Source organism: Notolabrus celidotus, chromosome 7 (genome assembly GCF_009762535.1).
Source record: "Notolabrus celidotus isolate fNotCel1 chromosome 7, fNotCel1.pri, whole genome shotgun sequence".
NCBI classification, from domain to species: Eukaryota; Metazoa; Chordata; class Actinopteri; order Labriformes; family Labridae; genus Notolabrus; species Notolabrus celidotus.
Window position 1 is genome coordinate 17,721,153 of NC_048278.1, and position 19,918 is coordinate 17,741,070.

Sequence of the window (19,918 nt, forward strand, 5' to 3'; positions counted from 1 at the left end):
TTGATGGGACAAATATTTGCCCAGGTCTTAACTATGAGGAATTAGGGGCCACTTTTAATCAGGCACTTGTTTTTTTCTAAATATGCAGAAGGTAGAGAGGATTCAAGGCTCAAGCAGGCCTTCTCACTGCGATCAGACTCTGCTTCTTAATCCTCATAGTGCTGGTTGTTGTTTGTGAAATGCCTGAATCAGATGAATTCATAACTAAACATGCTTTGAGTTTTCAATCCATTTCTGTCACTGCACAATGGTGCACTTGCTTGTGGTGATAATCTGCCCACCGTGCTGTTTTGTGTTTGATGATGTTAGTGAAGGGAGAGTCATGATCTCACTATCTCACTGACTATTCTTTTCAAACTCTGTACCCCTCTTCTTCCATCTTTTTCTTTTTTAGTGAAGAAAAAGATAAAAGAAAAAGGGGCATAGTGGAGGGAAGAGAGGGAGGGGAGGTGGTTGAGGAGGGAGGTAGGGTAAGAGGGTGGGGTGGTGGTGGTGGTGGTGGTGGTGGTTGTTGATTGAACAAACAAGGTGCACAAGAGAGTGCACCACTTAGCAAGACAGATGTCAGCCCCCTTTGCATTGTGGGATCCGGCGGAGCACTCCTGCGTCATTAAGGATGGCCTGGTTCCCATGGCGAGGGGGAAAGGAAGGAGCGAAAAGGAGGAGGGCCCGCTGCCAAGTTCAGCGCCTCGGGGATCAGATCAGCGTCACGGGGTGCTAAGTGGCCTAGTTAGCGCTTTAAAACGCACAATGAGCTGCCTGCTCTTTCTCTGTGTGTAGGCCTTTTAACTGTCAGACGTGGAAACGGTTGGGAGGTGCATGATCTTGGAGGGGGGCCCCCAAATGATATCAGGTCAATCAAGGTGTATCAAGGGGAGAGTGAATTATTAATTGAGATACTGAGACCTATTTTTGCACATTTACTTTAATGTATTTCTTTGAAAGTTGTTTTCGCAGACCGTTAATTAACAGCACGGGACGCTTACTTTGTTTCTTTGTGCCTCATAATTGACTTGAAAAGAAATATTCCCAGGTTAGTTCATTGTGATGCTGTAAACCTCTCCTCTTTCTTTACATTTGATTGGGAAGTTTTTGCCTTGGTTATTGAGAGACGGATTATACTGTATATGGAGGAAAAAGTAGGGATGACGAGAAGAAAAAGGTGTACGGTTGTAGGCAAACCTGGGGCCAATGCTGCACGAGGCATCACATTCTTGCTGTTACTGGGACATGAGCATTTGCATTGAACACATTACAAAAGTCTGAATTCACCACAGTGAGTATGAAATATTATTTTATGTAAAGACGCAATGTTTTTTAACACAACTTGTGCACAATGTACCTGTTGTATGAGAGCCAGGGTGTAATGACCAGGCTTGCACACCATTTTAATGCAGTCAGATGAAGCTAAAGCTAGCTATCAGCTACTATTAGATTAATTAGTGCTAAGCTAGCGGGAATATTAATGCTATTTGAATTTGTAATAGATGCAGGAAGGAGGAGCTAGATAGAAAAGGAAACTGAGTTATAGCTCATATTCACATATTATTAGGTGCACTTGACATTTTTAACGTACTAATGAACTATACAATCGCATATATTTTTCTCTCATCATGCAGGCTTACCTGGGCTGAGCCTCTGTACATGTGGTATGTGCTTTACACTGCAAACCTTGTATTTCGGACTTCCTCTGTGTCCCTCTGAATCTCATGCTAATCATTGCTAAGCTAACAAACTACTTTCATTGAGCTGGAAGAGCATTGCCCTTTCAGTTTTACCCAGCCTTTGGAGCGCTGTTGGAGCTGAACCGTCACAGTAGATTGGACCGAACTGGACTGCGGATCTGGCATCAGCAGGTGAGAACAAATAGGGGTCCATCATGCATTGCTCTCTGGAAAGCAATAGGGATGGCGGCAGGGTCCGCCAGGAGAAATGTGACAACCTGTTAAGTCATAAACCAGACAGAGTCTTCACACCTGAATCTCATGGGTGCAGGTTTTCTGCTGGAGGTGTCAGGCTCTGGGTGTGAGAGGGTCTGGACTGCAGCTAACATCTACCTCCCCACTGATACGGTGCTACACGCTCGCTCTGTGGTGTTAGTCTGGACCAGCTGGTCAAAGTTGGCTCTGCAGGAGATGGTGCCCCAGGTGAAGGCTGCCAGTCTACTGCAACCCTGCCCGTCTGCCAGCACGCCTGCCAGGCTGTCTGCTGGGTGCTGAGAGTAGACAGAGGAGGATTTAGCCTGCAGGTCTGGACAACATCAAAGTTTGTCATTGGGTAAAGTCCTACAGTAGTTTTTTTATCCTATAGTACAACTCTTAAAGCAGCACAACTAGTTTTTAAGATAAAACTGGTTAATGTGAACAAACTCTTCTTGCCTTGGGTGTTTTCAGACTGGTTACTGGCAGCAGCTATAATGAAGAATCATCCACTTCCTGTCCTGTCCCAGGCTGTCCATCTCCTACAGCGTCAGACTAATGAAGGTGAGAGACATCATAACCCCCTGAGATTTTCTAGATAATTTCTGGACATTTGGGATATTTTTAAGCTCTTGCCATACACAAATGCACCAGACAGCAGGAGATTACCTGTGTCTGACACCCTTACAACTTGATATTCACCGTTTGGTTCAGGTGACTGGATAGAGTGTGCTGGTGACTGTTTCTGTCTTACTATCACTACAACATCTGTAAGGACAATACATACAAGATAACACAACAGTAGAATAAATAATAATGACAATTAAAAGGTCAAAAGCAGAGAAATTCTGCTCAATGTGAACAACGTCATCCCTCTGCCCACTTGGCTTAAGTAACTTCCCTGTCTTTTACCTGCTGCATTTGCAGATCAGCTGACCCTGATTTCTTGTGGACATTTTTCAGGGGTGGGCAGAAGAAGTCCAGGAGAGGTTTGGGTACAAATTTTGGATGGTTGCATTCAGGCATGCAGCTCACCAGATTAAAATCAGGACATTTTCAGGAGTTTTGTGGAAGTGTGAAAGGGGCTACAGGGAAGAAAAAGAAAGCAAAAATCATCTGAGTGCAAGAAGACCTTTTTATGAAATATGTGTCTGTTTTTTGATTTTGGATACAAGAGCAACAACTTAAAACACAGGTTTTAAAATATTATATAGTTTTTTTAGTATTTTTAGTCAGTTTTCCGTTGCTTTAGTTCATATTTCATGATAACAATAATAATTGATAGGACTTATAAAGAGCTTTTCTGGATATTCAAAGTTGCTTTACAGAGAGTGCGAAAAATAAAGCAAATACATAAAACAGAACAAAGACAGAGGTGGGAAGGGAGTAGAGGTTATGTGTTGGAGGCTTTTTTGAACAGGTAGGGCTTGAGGTGTTTTTCAAATAATTGAAGAGAGTCAGAGTTGTGGATGTGTCGAGGGGGAGATTTCCAGAGAGTTGAGGCAGCAATGACACAGGCTCTGTCCCCCAAGGTGCGGTTCTTGGTCTTGGTGATAGGGGACAGGAGATTAGCATCTGATGATCTGAGGCGGCGAGATGGGTAGTGGTGTTTGAGGAAATTTATACAAAAGTATGACAGTTACTGTCTTTTTCTTTTCCTTGATTAAGTTTGGTAAACTGTGTTAACACCTGAGACAACAGCTGAAATACGCCCAGGTGCGTTTTCTTAAAGTCTTGAAGTTTTGTAATGTGTGTACATTTTTCACACATTACAAAGGTGTAGTGATGCAGTTAGAGTTCATTAACATGGGAAGTTAGAGAGAAAAAGAGAGATGAGAGAAGAGGTTTTGTCGGCATATATTTCCGACTTCAACTCTTATCTTACTCTGACAGTTGAGGAACTTTTATCTTTAACATTTTTGAGGAACTAACTGATAGGACATTTAAAACAATAGATACAGTTTCTAAGGACTAAATGTTTCCAACAGTTAAAAAGAAAAACATTTGGGAAGTCCAATACCAGAGCAATAGCAATTTATAAAGCACATTTCATCAAACGTAAGCTCAATGTGCCTTACATTGAGACTAAAAAACATAAAAAGATGGAAAAACAAAAAATACACCCAACATTAATCAGACACAACAAACAGCAATCAAACAAAGAGCAAGTGTTGTTGCACATGCAGTCAGTCACATCAGTCATCATATTATTCATACGCTCTGGAAAATAAATACGTTTTGAGTTTTATTTTAAAATTAGAGACAGTTGTGATGGACCGTAGGTCAGCAGGCAGTTTATTCCAGAGAGAAGGACCACAGTAAGTAAAGGACTCTTCATCAGACTTAGATCCAGTTAAAATTCTTCCACCTGATGACCTAATGGTCCGGGTTGGGTTATACACTGTGAGCAAGTCAGAAATGTCCTGTGGAGCTGAACCATTGAGTGCTTTATGGACTAATAATAGGATTTTGAAAGTGATTCTGTTTTGAACGGGGAGCCAATGAAGTGTTAAAGCTATTTTAAAAACAATGATGAAAACTTAATCTACGGCTACAAATTTACTCTGATTATTAAGAAGGCAAATGAAGATGGGTGTTGTGAAAGTCTGAAATAAAGAGTCAAGACTCAGAAAACTGCCTTATTTATATTTTATATTAAACCTTTGAAAAGGGGCCAGCAAGGTATCACTTACAGAGTACAACTTAGACTGACCACAAATCGCTCACAATGTGTATAATACTTTGAAGAGATACACCCCCTGACATGAAGTAGTTGCTGCTAGAAAATGTTCACTGTTTGGTCTACTCTCGAGTAACAGACACCCACACCAGGCCATCAAGGTTAAGAGCTTTTCTTGGAGCGAGCAAAACAAGTTTCTGAATCACTACACATTCGACACTAGGTGAGAAAGGCATGTTTTATATCAAAGTTACACACAGAACACTTTTAGTTCAAATGATTATACCAAGGTGATTATGATGACTACACTTTCTAAAAATAGATGTTACTGGCACATGAAATTATATGAGGGTGACATAGAAATTTCCTTCACATTAGGCCTTGAATTTTCTTTTGAAAATAACCAGACAACGTGTTTAATATTAAGAGGAAGTGAGTGCAGGGCTTGATATCTGATAGATTAAAAGATCAGATGACCTTAGTGATTTCCCTGACACATATTGTGGGGGGGGGGGGGGGGGGGGGGGGGGGGGGGGGGGGGGCAAAGGTCGACTTTGGAAATAATTCCTAAAAAAAACATGTAGCCAATGCAGTCATATAAAACTATATGGGGTTATGCAAGTCCTTTTCTTTAGAGCTTGAGACGCTAGCGGTGTGAGGGCCCTGCTGTAATCCTGAATAAACGTTCTAGCATCAGCATTCTGAACCATCTGAGGTTTACTCAGAGAGTTTTTGAGTAACTCAATAAAAACAGAGTTACGATTGAGAGACACATGACCTCCTCTGACCTTTTACCGACAGATGAGAATACGTTTCAGTGTTTGTGTTGAGATTTTCTTAATTTGTTTCCGTCTCACTCGTCTTGTACCGACTGTGGCGTGGCAGCAGTAGTGTCATTGAGTGTTGAGCTGTCTGTAAACCCTCCGCTGGAGTGTGATGATGATGATAGTGATGTTGCTGTGGCAGGTGCGGTCCTGCGTGCCGTGCAGGTGATGTCTCTCATGCTCACTTAGCTAATGATTCCAATTAAAGTAATTAAGAGCTGGCACGGTGAAACCTGCTCCCCCCGCCTTCTGCCAGCCCATCCATTCCCTCTTCCTCTTTATCGGCACACATCAGTGCCCAACTCTGACCATTGCCTCCTTTAAACCACAACATACCATCATCCATTGTGTTGCTCTGCTCTCCTGCTCTTTCTTAATCTTTATCTCATGGGCACATCAGCCATCCTGTCCTCTGCCTCTGCTTCAGCTGAGGCATCTAAAAGAAACATGAAGCCTAAAATCAGCTAAATGCTCCACTTCAGGAGCACTTAAGAGACCCTCAGCTCAACTTATTGTCACAGAGACAGCTATGGAAGGGTAAGAGCGAAGGCTGGGTCCGGCAGGGGGAAAAAGAGGAGTTAAATAGGGAAAGGGGATGCGAGCCAGGTCTTAACGAGGGGAGAGATAATTGTTTTGTTTTGTTAGGGGCCCTTCTTCAGCGTGGAGGGAGTTGAAATGACACGCCGCACATGGTTTTTGGATGAGGTGGTGCTGAAGGGAGGAGGCGATGGGGAGGGGGGATGCCGGCTTGGGGCAAGAGCGGTGAAAGTGCAAGAGAGGGTTGGGGGTTGCAGCACAGAAAAGTACTCCAAATGGCTGCAGTCTCAATGCAACGCTGTTTTTTGTGCTGGCAGATTCTCAAGCTCCCATGAAACTTTGATTACAACCATGCACATTGTTGTCTTCAACTCACAGCACATTTAGAAGACTTCAATGTCAAAATAGACATTAATCACTGAGTAGTTCAATATCACTGTCCGCAGATTCCAACAGTGGGAACGAACACGCCGGGCCAAGCTGGAGACACAACGTTGGCTACGAAGCCTGGTTCGATTTATCAAAATTTATGAAACGGCAAACATATGCATCTCTTTTGCTTGGTGTTCTTTCAACACTTGGATTCCCAGACTGACAGGCGATGTTCCTGGATTTGTTGCTGGCATTGCAGTGCGAGCGCTCTCCCAGAATCTCATCACATTTTCAAAGAGAAAAAGACTTTGATGTGAACCCTGATTTACCTCCTTCATTCATCCATCCACTGAGGCACATTCCCCCTTTTATTTGTTTTTAATATTTGACTGGGAAGCACTGCAGCTACATGCCGCTTTGGCTTTTTAATACGTGTTAAATACGTGTAAAACTTACAATTAAACTTTCTGCAAGAAGAGCTGCATTCATTGTTATTCTTTTGCCTCAAACAGTGACACTGTGAAAAGCATTTCTGGTGAGTTGAAAGCCTTGTGAAAACCACCATCATCAAAATTACAGCTGAGCACACTTTGGTAATCTGGCTCCGAACACCATCGAGCAAATTATCCTGGTGGACGGTCTCCTGGAGCCAGGGCCGGCGAATCACCTCCAGAAGCCTGTCACCACTTCCATGAAGATAAATGGTATCATTACACAGTCTCCATCTCGCATTAGCTGATCTGGAATCCACTTCCTGCTCAGGAATGGCTGCATGGATTACTCTCAGTCATCAGATTGCGCTGACAAAATGTGAAACCATCCCTCTTTTTTTTTTTACAGAGCTCATCAGGATGCTGTAGCAGACATTTCACTACAAAACAGTTTGTTAATTTCCTCATCTTGAATTATGGTCATGAGACACTAATTTGTGCTCTGTCTGTTAATAGGATCAACACATATAAAGCCACAATTCATCCAACAACATTCTGCCAGTGTCATAGATATCTGTCTGCAAACAGTAACCCTCACAGTGGGCAGAGGAGGAAGAGGACCATGCCAGTGTGTGAGAAAGAGAGAAAAAGAGGAAGAGTGATTGAGAGAGAGACAGACAGACAGACACATAGGAGGGAGGAAAAAAAGGGGGGAAAGCAGAGCGCCAGTGTTGGAGAGAGATAGGCCAAGTGAGAAAGCAAGGGAGTGTGTGCATGTTGGAGTTTGTGTGGAGGGGTACAGAGGAAGGGGTGCAGGTGGCATGGAGCTGGCGCCGGCCTGGCCCTCTGTCCCCTGGCAGTGCCCGGCTCCATCTGTCATCAGCAGGAACATCTGCAGCCCAAGGTGCCCTTGTCACCCAGCGTTAGAGTAACGAGTTTGGCGTTTCCATTAGTCCGGGGCCCTCGCCCGCCCGGCCTGCTCTCGCCAAAACCCTGGCATTTTGGGTGTGAGCTTGTGTGTGTTTGCCTGTGACTGAGTGTGTGTCCAGATATGAGACAGAGAGAGGAGCAAGCTGGGGGTTTGTTTGTCAGTTTGTGCCACAGTGCACGTGTGTGTGTGTGTGTGTGTGTGTGTGTGTGTGTGTGTGTGTGTGTGTGTGTGTGTGTATTTGTGTGTGTGTGTGTGTGTGTGTGTGTGTGTGTGTGTGGGTGTGTGTGTGGGTGTGTAGGAGCCAAAACAACATGGCAGTGCAGAGCGTTGACCCAGCTGGGCTGAGCAGGCATGTCGAGTCATGTCCCCTCCTGATGTGAGCGTGCCCAGTGCGCTCCCACCGCTGCCAGACCTCCAATCTCTGCACCCACCCACCCACCCCCCTCTCTCCTCCACAGTCACTCTCACTCTTTTCTCCCCGTCTCATCTTCCTGTCTTCCATCTGTCCGCCTCCCTCTTATCTGCCCTCTCTCTCCCTTACCTCTTTGTGCCCCTCGTAGCTTCCTCCTCTAGCACCCCAAGTCTACACCAACATGCCGCCTCTGAGCGCTCTGCACATTTTCATCTTCCTGGTGCCTAAAAAACAGATGGTACTTCTTTCCCCGTCTCCTTCTTTTCATCCGTTTCTCTGAGCTTTTCCCCCTCCTTCCTTTTTGTCCCGTGTTTCTCTCCATCCAGCCGGCGTAGCACTGATCCTAACTGGCAGTCCACCTGTTTATTCAGTATCTCCCCCTCCCTCTCTAATTTAAACACCTGAATAATTTTCACTCCCTCTCAAGGGCAATAACATGGTTTTATTATTACTTATTACTTTTACATGACATTTTGTTAAGACCAAACACGGCTTTACACAGTTATCAACTCCACTTTTTTCAGCAAGATGGCTGCTGTTTGTGTTTGTACCACATGGTGGCTCTAACGAGCAGCAATCTGTCTCACCATTAATGAACCCAGCCTTGGCTGCAATTGTGTCAATTACCAACAGAATACTAATCAGACAAACATGGGCTCATCAGAATGAGATAAGATTGATTATTCCTTTTTTTCATTTTCTGTATGACATGCAGGCGTGCATCATAAATCAGGTTTGACGGCATCTGTGAAGCCAGAGTTTCGCCTAAAGGTCGAGGAGAAATTAGACTCTGCTTCATAAAGGCTCCACATTCAGCAGGCCTCGGGTATGTTGGACTTTTCTGGGAGTCTGTGACACGGTAACACTTTGCACAAATTCACGCTCAAACATTACTTCAACAATATTTCAAAGTCTGTCTTAAAGCTGCAAGTTTGTGCCTTGACACGTCAATCTCAGCAACTTCCTGTGAGAAAAAAGGGGCTTTGAAGTTATAGTTAAAATTGCTTTTGTTGTATTTTTTCCTGGCCTGTCCTTCAAAGGTTCCTCACTCTCCTATAAGAACTTTCAAAACTGTGCGAGACAGGGTTAGTGATGGAGAAGCCGAGAGCCACAGCGAGATAAAGAAAAGGGAAGCGTCAACTGCTAATCAATAAGATTTCTCCAACCTTGTTTTTTTTTTCCTCCAGTCCTCCTCCCCACCCCCCACCCCCTCTTGAGGCCTGCGGCATTCAAGACGAGCCAAGACGAGCTTGGCATTGTCGAGCACGCCTTAAAAAGAAACACCTGCGAGGTGGAAGACTTAAAAAAACGGCAGAGAAAAAAAATCCTGCTTTTCGCAGCTCTTAAAAATGTTGGCAAATGTTCCATGGGTTTTCTGGGAACAAAACAGTAAAAAGAAAGAGCTCCCATGCAAGTGAAGACAAAAGGGGATGGTTTTCCATAGAGATGGAGGTGTCATTACACTTGAGACGGTTGCCAGATTTGGACTTATCTTACCCCCCTTTTCCCCCACCCCACAGCCGTCCTTGTATCCATACCATCGTAGTTTATTATCAGTGCTCAAGCGGTGTGCAAAATAAATACTGAATGGTAATATATAGCTATTGAGAAAATATGTATGTGTTTTTAAGTGGGAGATGAGAACGGGGGAATGTGCGGAGAAACAAAGATGGAGCCGGGGAGGGATGGGAGAGGAGAGAGAGGAAACTGGAAAGGGGGGGAACTAAAGCAGATGGCACTCTTGGCATGCATGTCTCTCTTAAATCTGTTTCTGCTGTTTTTCTCATGTGCACGAGGCTTTAACCCTGTGGTAACCTGTGTCCCAGCCTGACCCTGAACCTGACTGCTGTATGTAACAAGCCTGCGGTGTGTGTTTGTGTGTACACGCTCAAGTACGTCTGTGTCTGCACACTCATGAAGTCGGCACCCTATGGAAGGATCAGCATTAGTGTCTCTCTCTCTCTATCTCTCTTGAGTTTCTTTTCCAAACTTCCCACTGCTGCTCGTATCCTGAGCTCACCTGAGAGACACTTTCTCATATTTGAAGTGAAGGGGGCTTCTACTCGCTGCTCTGTTATCTAGAGGTCTTACATTCATTTGCCTCCGTTAGTGGACTCAAGATTACCCGCATTCTTTTCAACATTACGTTATATTTTCTTTTACCAGTGATCAGTCAAGGTGATTTTGACCCAAGTTAATTAATCTGTATTTTACTTGAATATTAATTTGTACTCTACTTTGTTCTTCTAGGCTTAACATCAACAACTGAGGATAAGAATTCAAATTAACACATTGTTTTATACAATCTTTTTCTTCTTTAGATGTTCTTTTGATTTGAGTTGAAGATCAACTTATAAACTGCAGTGTACAGTAAGCATTTGTAGGTAGAACTACACAAAAGAAAAAACAAACAAAAATAGACAAAGAGATATACAAACATAAAGGCACAACAGTCCATGTGTCGCAGATAACCAGGGGAACTACGGTGCAGAGTCTTTACCTGAAATTTATAAGGGTTAATACACTCACCCAACCTTTCCAACATTTATTAAACTCATCACTCTTGAGTCTTTTTATCAGTCAGTCTTTTTCTTACTTCACGTTGAACCAGTCAACTAATGCAGTTGGATCTTGATGTAACCATTTGAGTGCTTTGGCTTATTTCACTGGTCACCAGCATTTATGTGTTTGCTTGAGAGAAGCCAGAAAGTCGTGGTGGCATCTTACACAGATCCAAAACTTGAAAAAACAAAAGACAGGCTTAGCTTTTGAAATGTTGTTCATGCTCTCCTTGATTGACTCTTAGTAATTCTTGATCTCTGAGCAGTCCTTAAATACAGGAGATTGATTTGCTCTCACAGTCCCTTGCCTGCTTTGTATAATGTATCCTAACTACAGAAATATGTATTAGGTTAACTTCAGGGGGTGCAACATACAAAGCTTCTTACACATTAATACACCACCAGTTAGTGCATGTGATGTGTGGATATAAGACACTGACAGCAGCCGATTTTCTGCATGATCATTGCTTTTACAAAAGATCCTTCAAGTGCATTTGACTTCTTACGTTTGCAGTATTTTTAGTAACCTTAGTAAAAAAAAGTGATTTAAATAACAAAAAATTATGGTGTCATTTAAGTTATGTGCTGTTGACGAGTTTTGACTATTTCCTACCAACTTTGATGGAACTATATAGATTAACTCAAGTTCTGTATTTAAGTGCCATTTTAGAATACTTACACTTTATTTCACTTTGTAGTTTTATCGTACTGTTGACTTCTACTGCAGTTCATTTCACAAAGAAAAATTCACTTTTTTTGCAATTAAAACTTTAAAATGTAATGTTATAAATACATGATCCATTTCTATGATGCATTAATGTACATAACAACACTGAATGAAAGCTCCTTTGAGTAGTTTTACCTGGTAATGAAACTCTTCATGACCTACAAAAAGCAAACCCTTAGAGAAAATATTTATAATTTTTATATTGTAATGTTTAATGTCTGTAGCCACCTTGAAGGGGCAAGTGTTATACAAGACATTTAAAGCAGGGTGAAGAAAACCCTTCCACTGCTTCTTTTTTTCATAGCAAATATCCACAGTGTGTCATGGGACATTCAAACGAAAGCAGGGTGGGGTTTTTTTTTTGTCAGTAAATACTCCTGTGCAGGTACAGAAAAAGGTCAGCGAAGAGATGATAGGTGCAACTTTGTCCACAGGGTGCTCCAAAATCAACACAAACAGGAGCCCTTAATCGTTCATTTGTGTCCATCTCAAGAAGCAGCATTAGTTATAATAATAATCAAATACTACAGAAATATAAAACTGAAATATTTTATAACCAAGTCTTGCTTTTGTACCCACTTCTTGCTGTAAAAGTAATGCAGAACTTAATAACTTGTTCTCGTATTGAACTACTTCTGCTCACCACTTTTGCTTTCATAAAGCCTTTTAATTCTTCTCCCACCACTGGAATTAACAGTTCTCTTGATATGGCACAGTTTTGACAACTTGTTCACTTAATTTCAATTAATAAGTTTCCGCACCATATTGTCAGTGCTCCCCCATCAGTCCACTCACAGCTGCTACAGATCAAAGAAAGTTTCTCAGCCACAAGAGTCCTGCCTGCAAACTGAAGCATTTTATTTTTAGCGCCGCAAGCAGAACATTTGCAGAACATATTAACTGTAAAACCTAAAAATGAGACGGAACATGAGAAGCAACAATGAACCAGTGCAGCCTGTGATTTGCTTAGAGACATATTCCTGTATGATTCTAACACCTGGGACTATTGCCGTCTATTTAGGCCACTTCCGTCTCAGAGTGAGGAGAAACAATCATGCACTGACTCTCATAGACAGACGTTAGATTTCACTGAATGCACATCACTTATATGTGGGGTGCCGCGCTACTGTGAGCTCATTTGCATAATCTCCCATTTAAAGAGGGATGTGCTGGAAGTCGGTGGGGGGCTGATGGTGCAAGGGCTGGGAGGGTGTACAAAGTGCCCATTGTGCGGTCCCAGGATAGGGAAAATGCCCTGTAGGGCTTGGTTAGAGTGTGTGTGTGTGTTTGTGAATGTTTATCTCTGTGTGTCTGTGTGTGGGAGCCACACCTGTCAGGGGAGCCTGAGGGGAGCAATGAGACCACTATAATGAGTATGTACGTGTGTGCATGTGTGTGTGATTGTGTGTGTGCGCGGCAGATATTGTCAAAGGGATTTCATTGAGATAGACAAGAGCGTTCAAATCAGTGGGTCATGTCAATCTTTTATGTCCTAATTGTTTCCCTTTATTAACTTGGCTTGTTATTACACCATTTTCTCCCTCCCTCACTATCAGACTCGCACACACACATACGCACGCACAAATACACTCACACACACACACACACGTATGGTCACACATACTCCCACTCACTTTCTCCCACACTCAGCATAACAGCACTCCTCATCGTGCCAAATCATAATCTACCCAAGACGCAGCGGGCCGATAGGATCAGACTGCAGAAATAATGGTAAAATCAGATCATTTTTTTCAGAGCAGAAGTGCTGAAATAGCTGGTGGCTGTGTCTCTAATGGTAAAACGTAATGCTCAGCAATCTGCTTAATATCCCCGCCGCACTCATTAGATTAGAGAACATTAAGGAGATTGGAAGATTTGCACTCTATTGTTTAGCATTGAAACACAGGGGCACAGAGGCTATACTGCTAATGCTGGAAAGACGGAGACATCAAATAGGCTAGAAAGTGACTGAGAGCTGGGTCATTATTTGTGTGGAGGTCGTGTGAGGAGTGAGATGTGAGCAGACAGCAAGATCACAAAAATTAATAAATCCATAAATTAAAATTCTTGTAATTGGAGCATTGATATTGTTAGGAATTCATTTACCTACCGTTCACACAATCTCAAAAACGCAGAGAGAAACCTTTTTAAACCTCCCACCACATCACAAAGATCACTGCACAGTTATTTTCTTTCTTCATCAGTATGGGAAACAGTAGCAGCCTGAAGTCTTCCCCCTATTAATGACTAATTCCTCGGCTGGTTTGGCTCAGGGCGCAGCAGAAAGCAGTGTGTGACCACCAGCAGTAAAAAGCAGCGCCTTGCTGGGATTCAGGAACGTTATCGGAGCTCAAAGTCCTAATTCCACACTGGGAATTCTGCCATCAGTAACATAATAAGTCCACTTTGGCTGTGAGGGAGAGAGAAAAAGTTTTTTTTTTATTTTGCTCTGGAGTCTTGGCTCTTTGGGTTGTAAAGTTCCTCAGGCGAGCGTAAACAGATCAACAGAAAAACAGCTATTTTATTCCGCAGGCTCCCAGCAGTGGTACCAGCTAATAAGAAGAACTATTAAACTCATGTTCTCGGTCCTGGGGAGTTTTTTTTTTTTTTTAAGACAAATTATATGACCTGGCTCTGTTGGGTGTTTTATACTGCTGGGGTGAGCAGAGATTAGTACTGCACATATCCACTGCAATAGAAGAACTTGTCGGAGGCTTACTTCCAAAGCCGTTGGAATCCTTGGCTTCCTCTTGTTGGTCTCATTCTGAAATCAGAATTTCTGTCATTTTAAGAAAGTTTAAAAATTAACCACCATTTAGTTTTTTTGGTAGTTATTTTCCATGAGATATTTTGTCTTAACTTGTTTGTTTAAAGCTGTGATTTCTTCGCTTATTGGAGACTGTAGCAGAGATTGGCAAAGAGGAAGTTAGACCACACTCCTCACAGAAAGCTTTGAAAGAACAGAAAGAAGAGACAAATATGTGTGCATACATTTTATGGAGATGCATTTATTTCCTGAATACTTCAAGAAAACTGATCCAGTAAATCCTTAAGTCTTGCCTGTAATGTTCACAGGATTGTTCCTCTGGTATTTACAACATCAGTTCTTGCTCACGTACAGCACTTTGAGTTTTTTTGCTTTAATACCAATATTAATTTTTCCAAGCTGTTAACTTGTTGTTTTAAATAAACCTAAATCACAACATGCTGGCTGGTTTCAAATCAACTAACGTGTTGAGCCCGATGTGACGCAGAATGTAATCTCTGTGTGCACTATTAAGTCCAGGTGCATTACATTTAGTGAGCAAATAACTGGCGGTGTGAGCGTTGTCCCTGAAGAGAAGAGCTTTGTTTGTGATGTGATTTAGGTGAGATTGAAGCCTAAGCCCACTTTGGTATTTCATTGCTTATGATTATTTTAGGGCTACACTTCATTCTTTGCTGACAGATTTGCCATTCCTGATATTTTTTACATGGATGATTTAAAAAAAACACTTTGCTTCAGAGTTTTTGAGGTGAAATTAGAGCAGGAAACACAGTTGTTTAATTATTACACAATGAAACAAGAGGTTCTAAATGATCAGTAAAACATGTTTGGATGAACACTTATACATGCATTAATTAACAAACTATTTCTTTAGGCAAGGCAAGGCAAGGCAAGGCAGCTTTATTTGTATAGCGCATTTCATACACGAGGGCAACTCAATGTGCTTTACATTAACACATTAAAAGCATTGGAGACATTCAGACAAGCATAAAAGAACATAATTAAAATGACAAATATGATAAAACAGAAAAGAAAAGGAAAATTAGAAATATATTAAAAATTACATTAAAATTTTAATTTAAAGTGGGTTAAAATAATCTAAGATAGGAAGGCAGAGGTAAATAAAAAAGTCTTAATCTTTGATTTAAAAGAGGTGAGAGTTTGAGCAGACCTACAGCTTTCAGGGAGCTTGTTCCAGATATGTGGTGCATAATGACTAAACGCTGCTTCACCATGTTTCGTTCTGACTCTAGGAACTGAAAGCAGACCAGTACCTGATGACCCTCAGAGGTCGAGGTGGTTCATAAAGTAGTAGCAGATCAGCAATGTATTTTGGGCCTAAACCATTCAGTGCTTTATAAACCATCAGCAGGATTTTAAAGTCTATTCTCTGACAGACAGGAAGCCAGTGTTAGAGATCTAAGAACTGGAGTAATGTGGTCTACTTTTTTGGTCCTTGTTAGGACTCGAGCAGCAGCATTCTGTATGAGCTGCAACCGTCTGATGGACTTTTTAGGGAGTCCTGTAAAGACCCCGTTACAGTAGTCTAGTCTGCTAAAGATAAATGCATGGACCAGTTTTTCTGGTCTTACCCAAACACAGACTTCAGAAGTATGCAATCTTGTGTCACCCTCATTACACAACAATCACTATGTCCAAACTACACACTGATCCTGAGCCTGAGGTTTGTGTAGTATATTCTCTGTACAATAAAACAGTGATACAACAAAGCGTACTTGACAAATAGAGCACATGTTACTGTAAAGACAGTCCTCGTTTCAGTGTACTAAAGGTGCACACTATTCTCCCATAATTGCTGTGCGTTGCACAAATGTAATGAAGGAGACACTAGGCTGAAAATATCCTGTATTAACAAAATAGTAAGAGTATATTGATGTTTGTATACTTACTAATAGATAGCGCATTATGGCTACAAGTATAAAAGCAGCTTTGACGAGGGGCTGTGCAAAGGGTAAATGTCAGTTCAGAGTAACATCATACACAAACCACTAGAGGCCACTAGAAGCCCTGTCCATAGAACTGTACAGATGTAAGTGTGGGAGCATGTAGAGCACAGCTAGACTGTTTTCATCAAAATTAGTAAAACTTAGATTTTAAGTGATGAAAACCATTACTCTTTTATTCTAACATGATGATTTAGGTGTTTTTTTTAAACTAAGTAGCTTATAGTTCCTTTGAGATGTTTGTTGCTGGGTATAAAGCATTCAGATTTTAATGCTGACTTCTACATGAGCAACAAAAGCTAACAAGAAAATCAGCATAAGATTGATTGTTAATTTATTGTAACAATCGATGCCTCAAACAGCTGCCAATGAGCACAAGGTAGATGATGATGATGACGATGATAGGTGATAATATTTACACTGCAGATATAGCCTTTTTTACATTGTCCATAGGCATTGATTTTTGATGAGTGATATATATAAAAAAGTATAAACAATGCTTACACATGTAAAGGACAGGATCAGAAAGGAAAGAAAAATGTCCTTCTTCTTCCACTTGGGTTGCCAAAATTACAACAAACTGAAAGTTCCTGAAGAGCTTTAAATGGAAACCCAAATTTAATCAAAGAACAATTTTTTGCCATTAAAAAAATTATAAATCAAAGGGATTACTATTAAATTTGACAAAGCATTTAGGAGGTTTGATTCAAATCAGAACTTGAGTCTTTGTTCTTAATTTAAGACATGCTGCAGAAACTCCAGGCTTCAATTCTGTTCACATCAGTGAAGGTGAAACTGCCCAAAATGTTCACTGACTGAGAAACCAAACTGTGGTTTCACTTTGGCCACAAAAATGTGATGTCAAAGAATAATCTAATATTTAGAATAGAACAGAAATTATCTTTGTCATGCCTTCTTGTACTCAACACAAGCACACAGGACAACACAACTGCACACTCCGATTATGAGCATTGGTTTGTAAGTCTGACCTTTACATTCGTCATTATCTGTTGTGTTTACTGCAGGTTACCTTCGGCACTCACTGTTAATTATTTTGGCCCAGGGTGCACAAAATAAATGCACACACGCAGACAAAGTTACACACCAAACATTAGCAGGGACAAAGAAAGATGCCAGTATGAAACATTAACCATCAGTGGAAATCCTGAGCCAATTTTAAAGTTAGCATTTGGATTTGAGACTCTCTGGGGTAAGTTTAACCAAAACAAACACAGAATGTACTCGCAGAAAATGCACTGTGTGCTGTTTTACTCCCAGCCAGTTTTTATTGTTGAGTTTATTAATCAATTATATGTCACAGCTATAACATGCTGAGCTATTTATTATTTCACTTTTGTTCATGTACTGTAGAAATCAATAGACAATAAGGTTTAATGCAAACTTAAGAGCGTGAAAACATAGACAGTAGAACAGAGAGATAGAGGGTGTGTGTGCATATTTGGGATATATAGATTGTAAGCAGCATGAGTTGGCACGTAGAGATGAACTCATTGGCTTTTCGCTGTCCTCGGGTTTCCCTACCAGTGTCTAAGCATTTAGCCGAGGTTGGCTCAAGTTGTCCATTATGCACACACACACATGCATGCACACACTCTAACAAACATACACAATTGTATGCTTTATAAGGTGCCCAGCGATGCCATGGCAACCCCATATCCTCAGCAAGAGGGAGGATGCTGTCTGCCAAAAAAATGCCATGGTAACTTTTTTTTTCTCCAAAGTCACGTTGCCCAGAAACCTTTGAGCTTATTAAGTGAAACCAGTAGGGAGAGGATGGCAGAGAGAGAGAGAGAGAGAGAGAGAGAGAGAGAGAGAGAGAGAGAGAGAGAGAGAGAGAGAGAGAGAGAGAGAGAGAGAGAGAGAGAGAGAGAGAGAGAGAGAGAGAGAGAGAGAGAGAGAGAGAGAGAGAGAGAGAGAAGAGAGAGAGAGAGAGAGAGAGAGAGAGAGAGAGAGGAGGGGGGGAGAGAGGGAGGTAGTGCGTCCTGTTCCAGGGCCAAAGTGGGTCTTTGTTTTAGGGAAGGGAACATTGTGAACTGCAGTGAGGAGGCACAGCAAGCTGCTAATGGTGCCTTCATAAGTTTTGACTTATGGATAAAAAGAACATTGAAACAGATTACTCAAACAGTGCACTGGTTCTCTTGATTAGAACATTCATGATGCGTTTCAGGCTCCACATTTTTAGGCTGCTTTGAAAGGTTGCACCGGTCAGCTAGCTGGCATTACATGGTGTTGGCAAGAAGTGGCTAATTGGCAAAATTGGATGGAGTAGAGAGTGTGTGTGCTTCTTACATTTGGTGTTTTTAATGTCTGTGTGTGGTTGCGTTTTTACTCACGATTATGTACCTGTATGCAAAGTTGTTTGTGAGTGTGCAAGTCTGTATGTGTTCATGTATATGTTTCCTTTGGTTTACGTTTGTCCGTTTTGTGTGTGTGTGTGTGCGGCGTGCGTGGTGTGGTGTGTGTATGTGTGTGTGTGCCCTCGCTGTGTAATTAAATCAGTCCATTTCTCCTTGAGTTAGCTGCGGCGCCAGCGGTGCTGCCCAGTGAGACAGTGTCGGGGTCGCCAGTTTCATTAGCCCTGATGGATGACCTCATGACAAGCATTACACTCACCTACACTTCAAATAGAACACACACCAACTTTGGATGAGTGGGAAAAGTAGTAAATCTGTGTATGGGAGTGTGAGTGTACGTTTGTGTGTATGCATACATACATTTGCCTGCATGTGTGCCAACAGGGACAACAGCAGGAGTATTTCATTTCATGCCCCTGTGCCCTGAAACTACTACAAGTGGTGCTTGCATGTGGTATTTCAGAGTTGTATATGTACACATGTGAGCAGGCTACAATTACAGTTTCATGTTTTTAATCACATGTGTAAGTATGTGTGGGGTGAGCGAGTACAGTGTGCAAACGGACAATTGTATGGTCCCTCATGCGTACGAGTGGCTAGTGCGAACCGCATCCGCTCTGCGCATGTCTGTGTGTACTGTGTACACTGTGCACCAGGGGCAGGGCTCGCGCTTTAGTTAGGCATTTTTTGGTGGCGATTTCGCTTATTGCCTGGGGTCATGTGGGCAACCGTGCCCACTCCTGGTGCTGTGGGTGCCTGCTGAGGCGTAGGGAGATTAAGGGTGCGCACGGTGCCACAAAGGGGCCTGTCTAGTGCCTTTTTAATTCCTGCTAAATTAGGGCAACCGTGCCAAGGCAGCTCCCTGCTATGGCAAACACTCCATAACTGGCACCATAACTCTCGAGCAGCCAAGACACACAGCAGAGAGCCGAGAGAGAGAGAGAGAGAGGAGAGGAGAGAGATGAGGAGAGGAGAGAGAGAGAGAGCAGGAGATGAGGAGAGAGGAGAGAGAGAGAGAGAGAGAGGAGAGAGAGAGAGAGAGAGAGAGAGAGAGAGAGATGAGAGAGAGAGAGAGAGAGAGAGAGAGAGAGAGAGAGAGAGAGAGAGAGAGAGAGACGCTGAAGAAGTAAACATTCCCTCACTTACTCTCTTTCACACACATGCATACTTGTAATTAGCAGTCTGTAGCCTTTGCTAGTTTGCAGGGGAACTGTCTTGGTAATTTGCTATCATCCACATCACTCAAGTCCTATTCACTGAGTTCAGTTGCAGTGATGTCAGAATCAGCAGTGGAATGTGCACACTAGTGTGTTTAGGAGTGTGTGCGTGTGTGTGTGTGTGTGTGTGTGTGTGTGTGTGTGTGTGTGTGTGTGTGTGTGTGTGTGTGTGTGTGTGTGTGTGCGTGTGTGCTTGTGTCT

General features: G+C 42.2%; 1 protein-coding gene across 1 annotated transcript in view; it reads left to right on the plus strand.

Annotated features, from left to right (window-relative positions):
- Positions 1 to 19,918, plus strand: part of LOC117815405 (nuclear factor 1 X-type-like) — a 152,045-nt gene that overhangs the window by 8,878 nt on the left and 123,249 nt on the right. Inside the window, exons 2-4 of the mRNA XM_034687091.1 lie at positions 1,620 to 1,856; positions 1,996 to 2,277; positions 2,394 to 2,483. Of these exons, the coding sequence (XP_034542982.1) occupies positions 2,417 to 2,483 (67 nt within the window). The 5' untranslated portion in view covers positions 1,620 to 1,856; positions 1,996 to 2,277; positions 2,394 to 2,416. The remainder of the gene's footprint in view (positions 1 to 1,619; positions 1,857 to 1,995; positions 2,278 to 2,393; positions 2,484 to 19,918) is intronic.